The sequence below is a fragment of the Melitaea cinxia genome, chromosome 29, assembly GCF_905220565.1.
Source record: "Melitaea cinxia chromosome 29, ilMelCinx1.1, whole genome shotgun sequence".
NCBI classification, from domain to species: domain Eukaryota; kingdom Metazoa; phylum Arthropoda; class Insecta; order Lepidoptera; family Nymphalidae; genus Melitaea; species Melitaea cinxia.
The window spans coordinates 8,935,242-8,949,583 of NC_059422.1; the positions used below are offsets into that span (position 1 = coordinate 8,935,242).

Sequence of the window (14,342 nt, forward strand, 5' to 3'; positions counted from 1 at the left end):
TTCGAGTTATATCTAATATAATAATGCGTATTTACTTGACGCTTTTTTCGTCGACCTACGTTGTATTATACCGCATAACTTTCTACTGGATATACCGATTTTGATCATTCTTTTTTTGTTGGAAAGGGGATATCCCTAGTTTGGTACTATGATAAGAAAACCAGGGATCTGATGATGGGATCCCAGAGAAATCGAGGGAAACTCTCGAAAATCCGCAATAGCTTTTTACTGGGTGTAGCGATTTTGATAATTTTTAATTTAATCGAAAGCTGATGTTTATCATGTGGTCACATATAAATTTTATCGAGATCTGATGACTACTTTTTGAGTAATCTTTGATAACGCGTAGTTACTTGACTATTCTTTCGTCGATCTACGTTGTATTACTCGTCGATGTAATTGAAGTCGGTTTTTTTTCGTTTGCGAGCAAACACAATTATTTTAGTATATTATTTCAGTATTTAAGTCTTAATCTGTTCGAATTCTGTGCGGTTACAGTATTAAGAATATAGCTACCCCCTCTCTTCCCGTGGGTGTTGTAAGAGGCGACTAAAAGATAACACAGTTCTATTACCACCTTGGAATTTATAAAGCCGACCGATGACGGAATAACCAAACAATTTCTGGCTTTGAAATACACATGCCGAAGACGGACAGCAACGTCTTCAGTGCGATAAAGCCAGCCCTGCGGTCACCAACCCGTCTGCCCAGCGTGGTGACTATGGGCAACACACATTAGTTCACGCCATTTTTGGCGCCAACTTGTAGAGGCCTATGCTCAGCACTGGACTGTAGTAGGCTGAAGTGATGATGATGATGAAGTGATGAATCTGTTTGAACTATTTTACTAAAACTATTCAACTAAAACACATTCGCACGAACTTACACACACTAACACACACATACACACACACACACATACACACAAATACACAAATACCCACACACACCCACAAATACACGCACACTCAACATACGTAAAAAATAAAGTACTCATTTATAACTCGTAACAAGTTATAAATTATGTGTAACACATAAAAAAATACCCAAAGGTACAAAAAATATTAAAGAAAAAAAATTTTTTTTTTAAATCAATGTAACATGGAAACGGTTTTTTTTTAAAGAGTAACTGCGGAGTTTCTTCAAGATTTTTATCTGCAAAATCTATATTCAGAATCGGTGGTAGCTCCACTTTAAACGATGAAAAAAAATTTGTAAGGTGACGATTCGAATGTGCCTTTAAACTTATTTGATTAAAGTTATTTTTCATTTTGATTTAGTAAGTTACGTTGCCTAGCAACGAGTCCTTGATACCAAGTTGGCAATGAAAAATAATATGCTCAGATAAGATACACAATGTAAATATTGCTGGCTTATCGATCGCTAGTAAATATAAATAAACGACCGACACTCAACCGACAAAATTGATGAAAATATTGTATCAAGCCAACCCGCAGTGGAGCAGTATTAAGCTTCGATCCTTCTCTTACACGCAGAGAGAGGCATATGCCCAGCAGTGGGATGTTACAGGCACAAACGTGATCATGGTTGTGTCGGGGGTTCAAAATCAAACAACTAGTATAAACGCCTATATCACGACAAACATCTGTATCTACGTATATATCTACGTGTATGTATAGACTAGCTCGTTGGCGCAGTTTGTAGTGGCCCTGCTTTCTGCTCCGCGGGTCGCGGGTTCGATTCCCGCTTGAGTCTGGGTGTAATATTTGTTTTTATAGATTCATATATGTACGTCATATGTTTATGTATATATATCGAAACAACAAAAGTATTTCGCTGTATCAGCTGTTTCCTCACCTGTTTCCCATAACACAAGTATTGAGTTGCTTAGTTTAGGAACAGACGAGCGTCTCTATGGTAAAAATGACATAAAACATGGACCAATGCAGGCCAAATTCTCATACTGGGTTATGAGAGTCCATGAGATCTGATAGATTCTTATAACTCGGTGTGAGAATTTGGTCTGCATTGGACCATGTTTTATGAGATTCTTTCCATAGGGGTGTGTGTATGTTATAAAATATTTAACCCTATTATATGTGTGGCCTATTCATTTACGTAGATATATGTAATCGCTTCAGCCTGTAATATCCCACGGCTGATCAGAGCTTAATCCACCACGCTGCTTCAATGCGGGTTGGCGAATATGTTCCATACTGTGAGTAACGATCGTTATCAGGTGTTAATGATAACAACCGGGACCAACGGCTTAACTTGCTCTCCGAGGTAGGACAGGACAACGTTTGCCGAGCAGCTAGTATATACATTGAATATTGAATCTAGGTCATGGCGGCAGAATCAACTAACAATCAAAAACTTGCAACATTTTGACATTAGGTGCATTACATACTTAGATATTGTATCCAGTGCACAGCCAAATGTTTTATCAAACGCCTTAATTTAAAGATAATTTTGTATGAAAACCATTTTAATGGGTTTGTATGTATTTTGGGTCGGCAACGCGCTTGCGATGCTTCTGGTGTTGCAGGTGTCTATAAGCTACGGTAATCGCTTACCATCAGGTGAGCCGTACGCTTGTTTGCCGACCTAGTGACATAAAAAAAATGTATGTGTTGTATGTGAATGTAAAGCGTTAAGTTATATTTATTTCGCAGATGTCCCATTTTATGGTACTGACAAAAGTGCCGAAGTACAAGATGAACAATGGACGAGAGATACCGGCCATCGCGCTGGGGACGTTTCTCGGGTTTGATGAGGTGAATTCAACCATTTAGTTTGCAAGGAAATATAAAAAATGTGCGCAGCAGAAGTCGAAAGAGATTCAAATCACGCCCTTGTTACCAGTGTCATGGAAACCTTCGGAAGGCCTGAAACTTAATAGTCCTATAAACTAAAGCTATTTGTTATGTAATATATAGGTATATAATCTATCTCGGAAACGGCCACGATTTTCATGAAATTTAGTATACTGGGGATTTCGGGGGCGATAAATTGTTATAGCTTGGATTCATTTTTAGAAAATGTCGTTTTATCCCTGTTTTTAGGCAATGAAAAAATGGCTACAATATCGTTAGAATACGAAGGTAAATTTCGCAATTGTCAATAAATTTGTCATAGCTCATTCAATCAGGTGGGAAATTGGCCGGTCGGGATCGACCGAGAAGACCACGGTTCAAATCCCCATGTCAGATCGATTGTTTTTTCTAATTGCGCTCATGATTTTTTATTCAAATAACCAGATCATTTTTTTTTTTTATTATTGTGCCGGTATAATCAGAAAATATTATTTATATTTTATCAATATGTAATTCGTATTTAAATTGATTTCCAAAAAACACGATTTATTAAAAATACCGAGCTAAGCTCGGTCACCTAGGTACTACACACAGCTAAGTTTAAATCTTTGTCCTGGTCTGGGCGTTTGTTCTTATGTATAATGTTCCTACTTGGGACTGTAGGGTGTGAAGCTTTTATTATTAGGGCTTACAAATTAAAATTATATTCGTTTTTTTCGGAATGAAATATCAACTAATTATTAACAGCAACATCTGAATTTCGAATAGGTTGTAGCTTCACAAAACTATGACTCAGCGATGTAATAATATTGCAGCATGGTGTAACACAATCAGAGAACAAAATGCTCAGAGACGTGGTGATACAAGCGATAGACCTCGGCTACCGGCACTTTGACACCGCGGCCGTGTACAACACGGAGGCGGAGCTGGGCGAGGCCGTGCGTATCACGGTCGCAGAACAGACGGTCTCCAGAGATGAGGTCTTCATCACTACCAAGGTATGTTGGTAGGGAACAGTAAACACCTGCCTTTTTTCTCTTTTTTTATGATTCTAGAGTTAAATAAGACTGCTTTCAAGTATTGTGTACGGTAACCGTTTAACATCAGGTGAGCCCTACGTTTGTTTGCCGACCTAGTTATATAAAAAGAGTCCTACTTTCAGAAATTGTGTGGATAAGTTCTGGTTGTGTATTGGTTAAGCCTATAATGTCCCACAGTTAGCTTCTAGTATAATGGTGATTGGAGCTTAATCCACCTTACATTTTTAATTGTAATTTGTAAATTTTTGTATTGAACGTGAACTTCTCGTTTTGCTTGAATCACTTTCTATTAAGATATTTAGTTAGGTAACAGTCGATATTCAATCTTTTATCTTGTTTCTTAAGAGACTTGCAATGGTTCTACATTCAGAAATTTTATGGATATAAGTCCTTTTTGATCGATTGATTGATTCAGCGCATTTTTTTTTAAATATATAGACTAGCGCTTGACTGCGATCTCACCTGATGGCAAGTGAAGATGCAGCCTAAGGTGGTGCGCGCTTGCCTAGAAGATGCCTATTCACTCTTGATTTAAAGATACCCAAATTATAGTTCGTTGGAAAAACGGAAGCCGGAAGGGCATTCCAAATTTTTGCGGTGCGTATTAGGAACGAGGAAGCAAATCGTTTAGTGAAAATTATTCAGTCATTATAATTATTCAGTCAGTCGAACTAAGAAAAGGATGACTGATGACGCTGCTATATATATGTTCCGTACTATGAGTAACGGTAGCTTACTAATTATCTTCTGAATCATAGACATTTCTCTTAGTAGAGGATTTACCCATCAGTAACGAAACAGACAATTTACTGACATTTTTTCCTCCATCCCAGCTCTGGAACACTCGTCACAGAAAAGGGCAAGTGATGAAAGCCTTGGAAGAGTCTCTGCGTCAGTTGGGACTCGATTACGTTGACCTGTACCTTATGCACTGGCCCATTGGACTCAATGTGAGTACTGAGTAATCTGTTTGTTACTAGCTGACACCACGAAGTTCGTCAAAACTTGCGAACTAAAACACGATAAACACATTAGTGGTTACGTTTTCTGAAGTTTTCTGCGCAATTTTCTTAATTTTGTTCCTTTGGGACTTTTTACAAAGTATTAGAAAGTTTAAAATAGTTCTATTTGGGTAAATAAGAAAGTGAATTATTTCGTTCGTTCTCTCTTTCTGCTTTAATCATATCAGCCTATCGCAGTCCACTGCTGGACATAAGCTACTACAAGTTCGCGCCAAAAATGGCTCACTCATGGTGAACTCATGTGTGTTGCCCATAGTCACCACGCTGGGCAGGCGGGTTGGTGACCGCAGGGCGACTTTGTCGCGCCGAAGACGCTGCTGCCTGTCTTCGGCCTATGTATTTCAAAGCCAGCATTTGGATGGTTATCTCGCCATCGGTCGCCTTTTTAAGTTCCAAGGTGGTAGTGGAATTGTGTTATCCCTTAATCGCCTCTTACGCCAACCACGGGAAGAGAGGGGATAACTATATTCTTTACTGCCGTAACCACACAGCTATCTACTTTACTTTGATCTAATTTATCAAGGGGCGTGGCTAAGTTAATTGGCCAATTAACGTGAGTCACTATTTTTTTAACGGGAAAATACAAATATTTAATATTATGCACATAAAGTACTGAGGTAGGGCAAAGGAGGAGTAGTCTGTCTGGGGAAGTACCTCGTCCTTACAGAAGATCACAGCTCACAGCTAAATAATACCACTTTCAAGCAATGTTGTATTTCTGTGGTGAGTAAGGTGCCCGAGCTTTCTGGATAGGGTTAGCAACGCGCTTGCGATGCTTCTGGTGTCACTGGCGTCTATAAGCTACGGTAACCGCTTACCATCATTTGGGCCGTACACTAGTTTCGCTAATATTATAAAAAATAACTTCCAGGACGACTACACCCCCACGAACACAGACTACATGGAGACATGGCGCGCTATGGAAGACGCCGTGGAGGCCGGGTACGCCAAGTCCATCGGATTATCCAATTTCAACAAGCAACAGCTGAAGAGGGTCATAGACGAGGGCAATATCAAACCCGCTGTTTTACAGATTGAGGTAAATATTCACTTCAGCCTATCGCAGTCCACTGCTGCTGGACACAGGCTTCTCTAATTTCGCGCCAAAAGTGGCGTGAACTCGTGTGTTTTGCCCATAGTCACCACGCTGGGCAGGCGTGTTGGTGACCGCAGTACTGGCTTTGTCGCACCGAAGACGCTGCTGCCCGTCTTCGGGCCTGTGTATTTCAAAGCCAGCAGTTGGATGGTAATCCGCCATCGGTCGGCTTTTTAAGTTCCAAGGTGGTCGTGGAACTGTGTTATCCCTTAGTCGCCTCTTACGACACCCACGGAAAGAGGGGGAAATATTGTTCGCTGAGTAAGTTCTGCTCATATCAGGTAAATGTCTAGGTATATGCCTAGGCTTATTGCATGGGACCTATATTGCCGATTTATGAACTCCATTATGTTATTAAGTCTTAACGATTCGAAACTACGAGGCTCTCAATTTGTGTTACATCGTAACTTTTCACTGGGCGTACCGATTTTGATGATTCTTTTTTTAATCGAAATTCGAAAGCTGGTGCTTCCTGGTGTGTTTTGAACGAGATCAGATGAGTAGTTTTTGAGTCGTCTCTAATAATGCGTATTTAATTGAATATTCTTTTTACCTGACTGCAAATGAAGGGTTATGTTTTTCGCGTGTATCTTCTGTGTGTGTATGTGTGTAATTTATTTATTTATTATTTATTTATTTATTTATTGGTTTACCAGCAGTTATTACACTAAAACATTCATTACGAAACGGAACATACATTATGCTTAATCTAAGTGCACAACTCATGTAGGTAAACACCGCATGCATATAGGTAAATACAATTCAGTAGACAAACTTAAAAAATAATAATTAAAGAAAAACAAAAAACCACCTGCGTGAAGAACAACTAACATTAAATCAACTGAAAAGGCTGGAACGAATAAAAATTCAATAATTACACAAAGCCAGCAAAATAAATCACACACTTAAAAATATCAAAACGGTAGTCCTTCGAAATTGTATGCAACATGCAGTCGGAGACGTGCACAAAGAGATAATGATTTGACTTATCCTTCAATTTCATTCCTCATTTTTTTTTTATACAACTAGGTCGGCAAACAAGCGTACGGCTCACTTGATGGTAAGCGATTACCGTAGCTTATAGACGTCTGCAACACCAGAAGCATCGCAAGCGCGCTACCGAACCCATCCCCAGTTCCCTCCAGGAGCTCTGGTTACATTACTCACCAACAGGAACACAATACTGCTTGAAAACAGTATTATTTAGTTGTGATCTTCTGTAAGGTCGAGGTATCCCCCCAGTCGGGCTGCTCCATATTTTGAGCAGGAAATTCCTGCTGTGCCCTACCTCAGTTAAATCTTCATACCAACCACCACCAAAAAAGACCAATTGTTTCCACCAGATACACCCTCAGCTGGTACAGGAGGAGCTCGTTCAGTACGCGCAGTCGCAGGGCATTGTAGTGATGGGCTTCAGTCCCTTCGGCTCCATGGTCACGAGGTAAGTAAATTAATAATTGGGAAATAGAAGAGTTAATATTACATGCTTACTCTTCACCAATATTTTCTGCTCTGGGCCTTTATATTGAGGTAAGGCACAATAGGATATATATTGAAGTCTGGAGCAGCCCGACTGGGGAAGTACCTCGATCTTACCGAAGATCACAGCTAAATAATACTGCTTTCAAGCAGTGCTGTGTTCTTGTTGGTGAGCAAGGTATTTCTTTTTAATATATAGACTAGCGCTTGACTGCAATCTCACCTGATGGCAAGTGAAGATGCAGCCTAAGGTGGTGCGCGCTTGCCTAGAAGATGCCTATTCACTCTTGATTTAAAGATACCCAAGTTATAGTTTGTTGGAAAAACGGAAGCCGGAAGGGCATTCCAAATTTTTGCGGTGCGTATTAGGAACGAGGAAGCAAACCGTTTAGTGCGAGGTGACCAGAGCTGCTGGAGAGAGACAGGGGTAGCTAGTCGTATAAAACAAAATCACTTATTGATGTTACTCTAACATATACTACACGTAGAATGGAAAAGTCAAAGTAAATGATAAAGTGGAGGGAAACAGTCAATTAACGAATACATTTTTTTAGGTTCGGTGTAAACTACACGGGGCTGCGGTTCAACGACCCCGTGCTGAGACAGATCGCTGAGAGACACAACAAAACTACCGCGCAGGTTGTTTTGAGGTGGTTTGTAAGTATGATTTGATTCAGCCTGTAACATACCACTGCTGGGCATAGGTTTTCTCGATGGAGGATAAGGTTCAGAGTTTAATCCACCACACTGCTCGCGATTAACGATTGCCATCAGGCAGTGGTGTAGCGAGGGGGGGCAAGATGGGGCATCATCCACTGGGCGGTACACATAAAATTGGTGCACATATTATATGGTTTTGGAATGGGGGGAGGGGGTAAAAGGGTATCCTGCCCCGGGCGCGAGTTCGCTACGTCACTGCTATCGGGTATATGTTAACAACCGATACCGACCGAATCAAAGTATTTAGACCAACAAGGACAGACAAAACAAAAGAAAAAGAAAGGTTGACAGTACAGCGTCCAATCACGTTGGTTTTCTTCACCTGTCTAAAACTTGGGTCATCAAGACGAATCTAACGATATCTTAATTGTATAAATCCGTTTAGCTGTCCGGAAGACTATGCTGTGTGGCTACGGCACTAAAGAATTTAGCCACCCCCTCTCTTCCCGTGGGTGTCGTAAGAGGCGACTAAAGGATAACACAGTTCCGCTACCATCTTGGAACTTGGGGAGCCGACCGATGGCGGGATAACTATCCAACTGCTGGCTTCTCAAATGCACAGACCGAGGACGGGCAGCAGCGTCTTCGGTGCGACAAAGCCAGCCCTGCGGTCACCAACCCGCCTGCCCAGCGTGGTGACTATGGGCAAAAACCCCCATGAGTTCGAACTTAAAAATAAAGCCCTCAGTTCCCGGCAGCCCCACTATTCCCGGCTACGGCAGCGGCCGTGGTAACGGTGGGGTAGAGGGTGCCAAGAATCACCGGGGTAGGGGAGGCTGCCATAGAAAAATATTCCTGGCTACGTATAATGGACGCACGCTACGGTTGGACCATCACCTCACCGAACTTGAGGTAGAACTTAGTCACATTAAGTGGAGCATACTGGGGTTGTCTGTGTGTGAAGGTGATGGGCTTTCCCAAGGTGGCGTCGGTTTTCTGGTTCACAAGACTCTCACTAACAACGTTGTGGAAGTCAGTAGTGTGTCGACCCGGGTAGCGTACCTTGTACTTAAGCTCACCGACAGGTACTCCCTGAAAGTGATACAGGTATATGCGCCGACCTCGGCACACTCTGACGATGAAGTCGAAGCCTTGTATGAAGATATTACAAGGGCCATACATGGCACTACTTCGACCTTCTACAGCGTTGTTATGGAAGACTTCAACGCTAAAGTGGGAGTACAAGGCTGCGACGGATCGAGGATCGGACCACACGGATTGGGGCACAGGAATCACAGGGGACAGACGCTTGTCAACTTCCTCGAATCGGAGGGGCTCTTCTTGATGAACTCATTTTTTGAGAAGAAGCCCCAAAGGAGGTGGACATGGCAAAGCCCCGATACTGTGACGAGGAACGAGATAGATTTCATCATAGCGGATAAAAGGCATATATTCAGAGATGTCTCAGTGGTTAACAGGTTTAACACCGGCAGCGACCACCGGCTAGTACGGGGCACTCTGAATATATGTCTCCGAAAGGAGCGGACCCGCTTGATGAAATCTACTCTCCGACCTACGCTGCCCCAAATACTATGTGGCTCCGAGCAGTTTCAGTTGGAACTCCAAAACCGATTCGATTCGCTGGAAACTACTAGCGACGTGGACGAGATAACCAACAACGTGGTGAAGACGGTGTGTACACTGGGTCGCAGGCACTTTCCACCAACAAAACCAATGAAGCAGAACAAACTTTCTCCCGAAGCCTTGGATCTGATGTGGCAGAGGCGCGAGTTGCCGGCTGCTTCGCCAGAACAGAGGGCTCTTTCCAAAAGGATACGGAAGCCTGTACGCCGAGACCTCCGCTGCTCAAATACGAGAGAGATTGCTACTCTGATTGAGCAGAATAGGGGGTCCAAAGTTTTCCAAAGACCATTGGGGAGAAGCCTTTTTGCGAAGGTAAAAACAGCGGATGGCAGAACCGTCTGCTCTCGCCCTCAGATCCGAGGAGAGGTTGAGAAATTTTATGGACAGCTGTACTCATTGAGCGCACGCAAGCCTGCGACTTGGGATACCGAAGATCCACGGGCACCATTGTTGCGCCATTATTCGGAGTGTATCCCGGATTTCGAAGAGGATGAGATTGGTGCAGCGCTCGGGCAGCTTAAAAACGGGAGGGCCCCGGGGGATGACGGAGTTACCACTGAACTCCTTAAAGCCGCAGGGCGACCAGTCCTGAAAGCCTTGGCAAGACTATTTAACGCCGTCATCCACCGAGGTACCACGCCGGATGCGTGGTCCAGGAGTGTGGTGGTGCTGTTCTTTAAGAGAGGCGATAAGTCTCTGTTAAAGAATTACAGACCGATCTCACTTCTGAGCCACGTCTATAAGCTGTTTTCGAGGGTTGTTACGAATCGTCTCGCTAGAAGATTCGACGAATTCCAACCACCGGAGCAGGTTGGGTTTCGAAATGGCTACAGCACCGTAGACCACATCCATACTGTTCGGCAGATTATTCAAAAGACGGAAGAATATAATCAACCGCTGTGTATGGCATTTGTGGACTACGAGAAAGCCTTCGACTCTGTCGAGACCTGGGCTGTCCTGGACTCTCTGCAGAGATGTCATATCGACTGGCAATATATCGATGTACTGAAATCTATGTACGACGCGGCGACGATGACCGTTTATGTCAATGACCAAAGAACAAGACCAATTTCCCTCCGGCGCGGGGTAAGACAGGGGGATGTAATATCACCGAAACTGTTTACCACTGCGCTAGAGGATGTTTTTAAGACCTTAGATTGGGGGGAACGAGGCATCAACGTCAACGGTGAATTCATCTCTCACCTTCGTTTCGCCGACGATATTGTCATCGTCGGAGACGCTGGATGAGTTAGGCCAAATGCTGGCCGGCCTAAACGAGTCTTCCCGACGTGTCGGTCTCTGTATGAACTTGGATAAGACGAAAGTCATGTTTAACAACCAAGTCATACCGATACCGGTATCGGTCGATGGTACCCTTCTCGAAGTTGTTCAGGATTATATTTACCTAGGCCATACTATCCAACTGGGCCGCAACAACTTCGAGAGGGAGGCCGATAGGAGGATTCGGTTAGGCTGGGCGGCTGGCAGGCTTCGTCAAGTCTTCACTTCGAAGATTCCGCAATGCTTGAAAACAAAAGTCTTCGAACAATGCGTCCTGCCTGTGTTAACATACGCAGCTGAGACGTGGACACTGACGAAGGGACTGGTCCACAAATTTAGGGTCGCTCAACGTGCAATGGAACGGGCTATGCTTGGGGTTTCTCTTAAAGATAGGATTAGAAATGAGACTATCCGCGAGAGAACGAAAGTAACCGACGTAGCCTACAGAATTAGCAAGTTGAAGTGGCAGTGGGCTGGTCATTTGTGTCGCAGGACCGATGGCCGTTGGAGTAGACGGGTCCTAGAGTGGAGACCGCGTCTTGGCAAACGCAGTGTGGGATGTCCTCCGGCCCGTTGGACCGACGATATACGTAAGATTGCCGGTGTCGGCTGGATGAGGATTGCGGAAGACCGGGATGTCTGGCGCGAACTTGGGGAGGCCTATGTCCAGCAGTGGACTGCGATAGGCTGAACTGAGTGAGTCCGGAAGACATTAGTCAAGGAAACCATATTTTTTTCGTCAATAGCTAACACGTCTATTTTTTTTTTTATACAAACCTAGTCCACAGGCTAAAACCTCTGGGGTGTTCCGCCGACGCACCTATGAGGGGATCGCGGGCACGATACAAATTGAGTCCAGACATAAACATCAAATCTAACACAGCTATTTATTCAATTTGTTATCGAAACTTTTCGGTGATTAATTTTTATTTGTAAACATTTTTTTATAACAACTATCTCTATTCGCAGGTGGAAAGAAAAATAATTCCCATGCCTAAAACAATAAGATACTCCCGACTAATAGAAAACATCGACATCTTCGACTTCCAACTAGATGAAGAGGAGATAGAGATGATCAGTCAGTTCAACAGGAACGTGCGGTTCACCGCCCCCACCTTCTGGCAGAATCACCCCCACTACCCCTTCGACAAGGTGGATAATCCCATCGAAGATCCCTTTACCAAAATCTAATTTACATATTATCTGTAAATTTTAATCTGTCAAATGAAATTCAATAATTAAAATGTCAATGTTTTCTGCTTAGAAATATTTGTGATAGTAATAAAAACTTATATTTTATAGCCGGTTTCACCGGGTGGTGGATAACGCTATTTGACAGATGACGGAATTCAACAGATAAAGTTTTTTTTTATATAATATTCGAAATCAAAATTAAAAAAATTTCGTCATTTTACAAATTAAAATTTTTGCTGATGGAGCCATAGTCTTTAAAGAAGAAGAGAAGAAATTAAAATTTTAAATTGATTATTATTTTTGTAAAAGTAAAGCTACCACCGATTCGGAATGTAGATTCTGCAGAGAAGAATCGCCAAGAAACTCCGCAGTTACTTGCTGATTATATTTTATTTTAAATTCGAACTGTATTAATGAGACATTCCTTTTGTCAAATGTGAATCTAAAAGCTATTTATATTTATTAAATGAACCTCAAACTGTTAAAGTTTATTGGTAACTTATTTGCAGGATAAACTTTACCCACGACCGGTGAAACAGGCGCGTATAAAAATTGTATACTTAAGTTTTTTTTTTTTTTTTTAATTTTATGTATTATAACCTTTTTATACAATACACAGGCTATTGATTGTATTTCTTTAATTCAATGCTAAATTCTAATATAATTCCTTTATTTTCATTATTTCAATTCAATTTAAATTTCCTTATGGCTAAATCTAAGTAACTCTATCTTACTTTAATAACTTTCTTCTCAGAGGATTTATAATAGTCTGCAGGGTCTACAGATTATCGTCTGATTTGTGTTATTATTTTTCTGACAGAAACTTTGAAAACTTTGATATGCTTCGAGCCTAAATAAGAATAAAAATGTGGTAATAATAATTCAATAATGTCATGTATTTTTTTTCAAACTTCACAATCTTTCAATAACTATTCTAATTACTTTATCATACATTAAAAAAAAAAATGAATACTACGAAATCCAGCAAAGTTTCGTTCACGAATTATTTTTAATTTTTATACTCTGTACATTTTATACTTATTTAACAATTGAACTTTTTATTATTTTTATATTGCAGGTTTTAATTGTATTTTTAAATTCTATAATGTTTTATTACACATTTATAATTGTACAATAAACGCAAGACTGAATAAATAATTACATTTTTATACTTCGTTTCCTTATTTGTCTAATAAAAGTAATCTGCACAGTGGCGTAGCGTAGTGGGGGCGGGGGGGGCGGCCCGCCCCGGGCGGCACTTTTTAGGGGGCGGCAAAATTGAACAACACTTAATTAATAAAAACAATTAGTAAATACTAGCGGCCCGGTACGTGCTTCGCTACGTATAAAGTGAAATAATAAAAAAAATTTACATCAAATTCACTTATTAATACAAAAAAAAATTAATTGCTAGGCTATTTTAAAACTTAATCCAAAACATTTGGATAAACAGTATTTTTTGTTTTTCCATTTTGAGAAGCAATAGTCGAAGACTTTTTCGTAGTCCACAAATGCCATACACAGCGGCTGATTATATTCTTCTGTCTTTTGTATAATCTACCGAACAGTATGGATGTGGTCTACAGTGCTGTAGTCATTTCGAATCCCCGCTGCTCCGGTAGTTGGAATTCGTCGAGTCTTCTGGCGAGACGATTCGTAACAACACTCGAAAACAGCTTATAGATATGGCTCAAACTATGGGTCAAACACAAATTGCGTAATCCATAATTTCCTAAAATTAAAACATCGAATTTCGTTTTGAAAATCAGCCCTTATTTACATTGTACTCTTTGATCATTGTTAATAATATGGATACAGATCAGTTTTACACACTTTCGCTAAGAATCACAGTTTTATTTTTATCTGTCCACAGAAAAGACTTACTTGTGTACAGTTGATAACATAAACCTTATTTAAGCACTTACATTATTACGATTCATTTGAAAAGTCTAATTAAATGTGCTCAAAACAATATTCGCTATCATCACTAAATAGTTAACATTTGATAATACGTGTATTTTAGATATTAAAAAATAATCAAAAGTTAACCACAGAAGAGGACACCTTTCCTGTCGAAATTATACAGAAAAATCTAATTTTCTACAGAATTATTAAGCCAAACGTTACATAATAATAATGTTATCATGCG

At 41.0% G+C, this 14,342-nt stretch overlaps 1 protein-coding gene across 1 annotated transcript; it reads left to right on the forward strand.

Moving 5' to 3' along the window:
• Positions 1–2,452: 2,452 nt before the first annotated feature.
• On the forward strand, positions 2,453–12,190 carry LOC123667810 (aldo-keto reductase AKR2E4-like). Its single transcript, XM_045601648.1, has 8 exons — positions 2,453–2,456; positions 2,620–2,738; positions 3,593–3,775; positions 4,651–4,767; positions 5,711–5,878; positions 7,279–7,376; positions 7,969–8,071; positions 11,969–12,190. Exons 1-8 carry the CDS (start codon positions 2,453–2,455, stop codon positions 12,188–12,190), a joined length of 1,014 nt encoding a protein of 337 aa, XP_045457604.1.
• Positions 12,191–14,342: the final 2,152 nt, after the last annotated feature.